This window comes from Eurypyga helias, unplaced genomic scaffold, assembly GCF_000690775.1.
Source record: "Eurypyga helias isolate BGI_N326 unplaced genomic scaffold, ASM69077v1 scaffold37723, whole genome shotgun sequence".
Lineage (NCBI taxonomy): Eukaryota > Metazoa > Chordata > Aves > Eurypygiformes > Eurypygidae > Eurypyga > Eurypyga helias.
In genome coordinates this window covers 6,421-13,820 of record NW_010243985.1, presented here as the reverse complement: position 1 = coordinate 13,820, position 7,400 = coordinate 6,421, and the positions used below count along the sequence as shown (strand labels likewise).

At 45.6% G+C, this 7,400-nt stretch overlaps 1 protein-coding gene across 1 annotated transcript in view; it reads left to right on the top strand.

Moving 5' to 3' along the window:
• The first annotated feature begins 256 nt into the window (after positions 1-256).
• APOBEC2 (apolipoprotein B mRNA editing enzyme, catalytic polypeptide-like 2) overlaps positions 257-7,400 on the top strand; it is an 8,992-nt gene continuing 1,848 nt past the window's right edge. Inside the window, exon 1 of the mRNA XM_010149598.1 lies at positions 257-590. Within this exon, the coding sequence (XP_010147900.1) occupies positions 466-590 (125 nt within the window). The 5' untranslated portion in view covers positions 257-465. The remainder of the gene's footprint in view (positions 591-7,400) is intronic.

Here is a 7,400-nt window from a genome sequence, read left to right as displayed (position 1 = left end):
CCCCTCTCCCCTGAGCCAAAACTGGTCCTTCAAGGTCAGCAAGATAATGAACTGGCAAAAGGTGGTAGATGGGGAAGCTGCCAGCTCTGCATCCTGCCAGCTATCTGTCACACTGATGGATAAACAGATCCTCATGCTTCCAGGATGTTCCACGCCTTGCTCAACCCGCCCACAGTGAAGTCGTCACTTAATTTTAAATTAAAAGGGGAGCAAGAGGGATTGTTAAAAAGACCTAGAGAAAGGAAGGGAAGGAGGCGACATCTGAGAGCCCTGGGTCATCCTACCCCATCCAGCCTGTCGCTGCTGCTTTGTTCCATATTTAGCTCCCGACAACTGTGCCTGGCGCAGGAACTCCCAGCTCTGTTTTTCCCTCCTCCCTCTGCTGTCTCCTCTCCCTTAGAGCTCTCAGAAATTGCTCTCCCTTTTTCCCAGTGGCCATAAGTCAATACCCCCATACTCAAGAAGATGGCCGAAAAGCAGGAGGAGCCCAGCAACACCCAGAACGGTGAGCCCGACAACGCAGAAGAGGGTGAGGGCAAAAAGAAGAAGCTGAAGCGGGAAGATCTGCCACCATTTGAAATTGTGACGGGGTAAGAGGGTTAGATAGAAATACGGGGGTGCGAAAGAGTGAAGCGGGGATGGTCAAAGGTCTCTGCCTCGGCTCCTCTGGGTCACCACAGACCGTGTCTTCAGCCAGGGCACTTCTGAGTATTCCTAGAGGAGGTAAGTACGGCTTTGATGGGTGCGGGATGCTGCTCCAAGTTTCCCCGAGGACGAGTTTGCAGCAGGCAGGCAGCCGAACCTGTTTCCCACGAGCAGGTCTGTTGCTGTAGCGTTGACTTACAGCACAAGTATCCCGCTGGCTCCAAAGGGATCGCTTGCCTGATGATAACGGGATGGAAGGTATTGGCTCTTGACGGGCACGGAATATTGATTTCTTGGTGTGATCAATGGCTGTTGTCTGAAAGTTTCTCTATCTGTGGATTAGGAAAAACACCCCTGCTATGGCTGATTTGCTTTATAGACCTAAGGGATACATTTTTCAAGAGAGCTAAAAGTCCACATTTTCAAGGGCTCCACACCCACAGCTGGTACCTGGCTTTCAAAAAAGACTGACTTGCAGAAAGGCACCAAAATAATAGACAGTTTTGAAGACAGCAAAGCAGCAAGCAGCTCCTTTTGCTGCAGTGAGCCTGGCTTTGAAAAACACAGCTGTAACAGAGATCTACGAGGAAGCTGAACTCTGTCAGATATAATTGACAGCTGCACCTAGGAAAAAAAAACCTGTATCTGCTGTCTCTGAGCATTTCAAAATGCTCATTGTAGTAGCAGCAAGATGCCCTGTGTAGCTTCCCCCTGGTCTCCCTTAGTAGTCACCAAGGCAGCGTTCCCAGCTTGTAAACCAAACCCATGATTTCTTCCAGCTGCTTGAATGTAACGCGCAGGCCAGACTCTTAAAATCCCACTTGGAATCCTTCTGCCTGTGACATGAACACTGGTAAGGATGATTAAAAAAAAACCCATGAAAAACATGGCTGGCATTTCTGAAAATGATGCGTGAGGCAGGACAGCACCTATGAGAAAGCTGGGGGGGACTTTGTATCAGGACAGGGAGTGACAGGACAAGGGGTAAAGGGTTTAAACGGAAAGAGGGAGATTGAGATGGGACATCAGGAAGGAATTCTTCACAGAGAGGGTGGGGAGCCACTGGGACAGGTTGCTCAGAGAAGCTGTGGATGCCCCATCCCTGGAAGTGTCCAAGGCCAGGCTGGATGAGGCTTGGAGCAACCTGGTCTAGTGGAAGGTGTCCCTGCCCATGGCAGGGGGTGGGACTGAGTGGGCTTTAAGGTCCCTTCCCACCCAAACCAGCCTGGGATTTCACGATTCCAGGTCTGATCTCACACCAGTGGGTTACATTCCTGCAACATGGATGAAAAAACATTTTCTTAAAACCTGTCTGCTCTGAAAATCACTTACTGGGGTGGGGCTGTTCACATCCTTTGGTCTCTGCCATACAGAGTCATGGCAATAACACATCTGCCAGAGCAGTGACTTTTAAGAAATGCACATCCCCCTGCTAAGAATGGAGCTAAGACACCAAAAATTGTTCATATAAGTCATCAGACTGATGACACGTGACAACTAGGCACTTGAGACATGTACTAAAATGAATCTCAATGAGGAAATTAGATTTTTCAGCCTTAGAGCACTCAACTTGTAATTAAAAATGCTAAGGAAATGGGTAGTGCCTTCAAATTCCTTGATAACCCAACAACCTGGATAGGAACTGCTGTTCTAATTACGGATGAAAAAAATACTTTCTTAGTGTCATCCTGCAATGAAATTATTTGTAGAAATGACAAGGGTGTTGCAGAATTTGACAGGACTTTCCACTCTGGAAAGGCAGCTGCAAGAATGCAAGGGATGACATGGACGGGAAGGGGTAACAGTGGGATAACTTAACGTGCTCAGACCTTTGGTGAGGGACCATAGAGCTGTCAGGGCCTGAGCATTTATAGCATCCCCATCACAATATTATTTGGAAAGTGCTTATTGAATTCCTGTAGGAATGATGACCAAATCCTCTCCGATTATTAGTTTATGACTAATACACTATTACACATGAGAGTGAGGAAGTAGAGCAGAAATGCTAACGGACCCTGAAAGAGGTACAGAAAAATCCAGCAATTTTTGCTTTCATTTTAAGAAGAACGCTGGGAGCTCAGACTGTGGCTCGACCTGGTACGATCACAGTTTGGATTTTTCCAACCATTTACAAATTTTCAGCCAATAAAGCCAGTTATGCGAGTTATGTGGAAGCCACGGCGGAAGCACTTGAACTCAATTACACTGCGTTTCAGCTTTAGCCCTTGGATTAGGGGCATCTTACGAGACACAGCCAAGTTCTCAAGCTGTTGCTTATAGTGCTAAGGAGTCTGGCTTAAAATAAAAATACTGGGAACCTAATTACTCTGTTCAAGAACATTAGGCCGCTTTTCTGACAACATTTGGCTCCGCACAGTCCTGGATATACAAGCCCCGTCTGTGGACATTTAAGTAGGCACATTTATTTGCACTTTCCCCAGGGTGTAAATGAGGCTCCTTCTAGCAGGGATAAATCCCTGGTTCCTGTTACAGTTGATCATTGCAGGCTTTCTGTAATCAATGGGGCCAGCACGAATGTGTTTATTTGTGAATAGCTGGCAAAGAGCAAGCAGGAGGACACGTTTATCAGCTCAGATAACTAAGACCATAGGACAAGTAGTCATGGAACAAATATTTAAATCTAAAGAATATGTCCTACTAGTCCACAACATCTTTCAGATAATCCTACATTCTTATTCTCTCATTAGAAGTTCTCTGTCTCTCCTGCTCAGCGTGCAACCGTCATGCTGGGCAGCTGCTGAATTCCTCCAGCCTCCCTGATAGCAGCCAACCTGAAATCTGTTCAGTCCCGTACCATTCTTCCAGGTCGAGGCGTCTGACTCAAAGTTTCAATCTTTTTCATCTCAGTGTGATCTAACAGATGACAAAACACTGCGCTACCCAGGGCAAGCACTTGGATAAATGAGGTTTGAGACATTTAGAAAAGCCCTAAAGATGATCATTTAATGATGATCTTTGGAGAAGTAGGAGAAGGAAGATTTCAACTTTGACCTACCCATACACCACAAGCAAGCATTGTGACCACCTGCATCCTGTTGCTGGTGCAATGATAATTTACAGTATTGTGACAGTTTGGTGCCATGAACAATTTTTCAAGGAACCTTCCATACACACAAGCCTTACCTGCAAGTCTTACACTAAATATGATGCTCTTACTGGAGAGGGAAACAGCAAAACTTTGCTAATTGCAAGAAAAAAAATAGCAAAACCAAAAGGAGAAAACCACTCAGCCTAGTCACTGAAATATCTGGTATTTGTGTATTTTAATAGATGGCGAAGTCACATGCAAGACAACACAATTTGTGTGTTTAGCATTTACAGCAGTTCAGCTGCCAGTATAAGAAAAGTGAGAATGGAACTCACATCTCCCAGGCATTATCTGTCTTTAATGTTGGAACAACAACAAAAAAAACAGGTGAAACAGATATTAAAACATGTACACCTCCTGCCATTCCAACCTGGGCAAGCAGGCTTGCCAAGAATTAGCCACTGACTGAGAAACAGCCTGTCCAAAGCCAGATTTAGGTTCCCAAAGAAGCTGGGTTAGTTTTTTTGCAGCAGTTGCCGCAGCTATTTCAGGGATGTATTCTGATGCTCGATTGTTTGCAGAGTTTTAATCTCCGCAAACACACGATGCAGTTACAGCACTTCCCTCTGCAGTAAATTACGGGGGTCACCTGCCGAGAGTCCTATAGCTCCGAGGTGAGATTATGCCACACACGGCAGTTAAGTACGTATGAGCCTTACGGTACAGATGGTTTGTTCTTGCCCGCTCTGCCGCTGCTCAGTCACCCACTACGGGGCTTTCCAATTACTCAGAGAACCGGAGACACCTTGTGCAAGTCCCAGCTGCTGGGAAGAGTCACAGAGCGAGGACTCAGCTAAGCCCTGTCAGGCCAGAAGTTCACACTTGCGCCAACGCCCCCCCGGCTCTGGTTTACCTGGGATTAAGCAGATCCTTGCTAACCAGCACACACAGCTCATCGGTTGCTTATGTGTCCGTGATCAGCAAATTTTCCAAGCTCTCAGCCAGCTACTTACAGACTTGGAAAATGCCCTTAGTTTTGTTTATACTTTTTATCGGAAGCTTATTAATTAGGCCGATGCATATTCCCTGTTGCCAGGACAGATTTAGACGAACACCCCAGATGACCTTAGGCAGACGCCGAGTTAATAAGCAATAAGATCCATCCAGAAGGCCTGACTAAATACACCACTGAGTCAATACATCCCGGAACAGATCGCTGCTGTCTAAACAGTTCATCAAAACACTCAGACTCAGTCTCATCACTGATGTAACCGCTCTGCAGTCAAGAGAGTTAAATCAGGAATGGACTTCCATGTGACCCTGATGTGCTGCATTTAAATACATGATGTTATTTTAAAACAACATACTGTAGCCTTACAAACTTAGCTCTGAAGCAAGATAATGGGTGGCTCACGTCAGACCCAACATAGCTGAACTTCAAAGAAATCGTTAATTAAAGAATCATTAAAACACTAACCAAAGAACCGCTTGTTATCTAGGATATAAAGCGGGAAAAGTGCTGTTCTTGGAAGCATGTGAATTTTTTTGTCTCAAAGAACAAGAGAAAGGAGTTCAGGGAATAAGGGGTACTATGCTAAATTAGTCTGATAACACTCTTTAATAAAATCAGTGCAAGCCTTTCAATTCATCCTAAAGAAAGAGAGACTTGCTCTAACACGTAACTTTAGGTCATCTAACATCTGGGAAAAGAGGTGAAACACTAAGAAAAGGAAGTTAAAGGAGTCTTTCTGGGTAGTTTAGAAATTGTGCAAGCCAGCATAAGTTTCCTGTATTGCAAGGCTTGTGTAAACCCTCAATGCAAAGCAGAGAGCCACAGACCAGATCATACCCAAACAGCAGGATTTATTTGCTCATTAATCAAAATACAGGTCTGCACCCACACTACTGCTGCCCATCGCTCACTAACACGCGGCCAGCTATACTAACAGAGTGGAAGGCTCCCAAAGAAGCTTTTTTGGTGTTGAAGTCCCACCTTGCACTGATCTCATCTATGTAGAACTGAACAGTGTAAGGGTTTCGTTATATCGTTTAAGAAGCAGCTGAAAACCTGCTTACAATAAAATTTCTGAAGGCAACTGTACTCTATAAACTTGCACTGTCACGCATCACTGATATGTGAAAAGAATTATGGTGGTCCTTAACCGACAGCAACAGCAGATATTCCCAGCGGAGATGCAATCCTAGGAACAAAACTGTCTCAACTCTTACATCTCGTTGCATTTGGAAGACGAACGATCTTCCTCGCTCGGTACGAAGTACAACCGTGCCAAACTAACCGCATCAACTCTCACACCATTTGGCTGGTACAGTACACGGATATTCCAAGCAAAGTTGTTCATCTGTAAAATCATGCTGTTGAGAAACCCAAAACAGAAGTGGGAGCTGTAACTTTTACTGCAAATCTGCGCAGCAGCCCCAAACGGATGCTAGATGCTACTGTAGTATCATCAAAAATTAAATAGCGAGGGTGTTTTTTTATGTTTTAACTTTCTCCAAAGCCAAAAATGCTGTGGGACTTTGGCAGCAAGAAAATTCCTGGCTGCACTGAGACAAGTATGGAATATACACACACCGAAGAGAAATTTAGGAAACTCTGTAAGTGGAATTAAACATTTATGGAACATTGTATTTAAACTTTTAAAATAGCACAGCTAAAGAAGCTCGGCAATAGCTATAATTTACTCTGAGTTATGTATCTAGACGGGACGCTATTTCCACTTCTTGTCTAAGCAAAAAGCCATTTGCTGACAGCACGTAATGTAATCTCTGCAGCCAGGTATTACCCAAACAACTCCTAAGTGCCCGTTCCCTGGTCTCTCTGCTCAGACACTCCCGCTCCAGCACCTCTGATTTGCACAGAGTATCCTGCTATTGGGGCGTTCCACGCAGTCCCAGCAAAGCCTCATCCATTGCACTCTGCAGGACATCCGCTAATTCTACAGGGCATCTGATGCAGCCCTTATTCCTAACTTGCAACCACCCCACGTTCCCACTGCGGCCCACACCAGCATTTCCCGCTCGCAATCCCGCAGCACTCCTCATTCCCGTATTACCACGCGAGCGGAACATACCCATTTCCACTCTCTTCGCTCTTTTCTGTACCATTCCTCACGTCCTTGGAGGTGCCTTGCAACACATTGCATCACAAATTATTCTTTTCTCCCAGCAGAGTGGCACTTTGCCTCCTACTCCCGCAGCCTCGTTGCTCTCCCCAATTAAAATTTCCGGGAGTCTGAGGATCCCTCCTGACTCAGCACACCCCCTGGAGAGGCCTGACACTATCATCTGACTATAGATGAGACAGGGAGGAGTAAGACACACACTGTTTTACAAAGATTCGTTAGCACCTCACTGGGAATATCAAGGTTATAGGTCCACCTGAAGCTCCGATGAGGGGAGTACAACACGCCGGAAGATTACTGGTGTGTAACAAATGAAATGTTGTGTTACTACTTTCCATTATATCGCTTTGGCTACCAGGGGCAGTCCTCGCTCCCATCCTTCGCAGCACGTGGCAGGTCACAAGGCATATTACAAGGAAGCTGGGGGGGACTTTTTACAGGGGCCTGTAGTGACAGGACAAGGGGTAATGGGTTTAAATGGGAAGTGGGGAGGTTTAGATTAGATATCAGGAAGAAGTTCTTCCTGGAGAGGGTGGTGAAGCACTGGAACAGGTTGCCCAGAG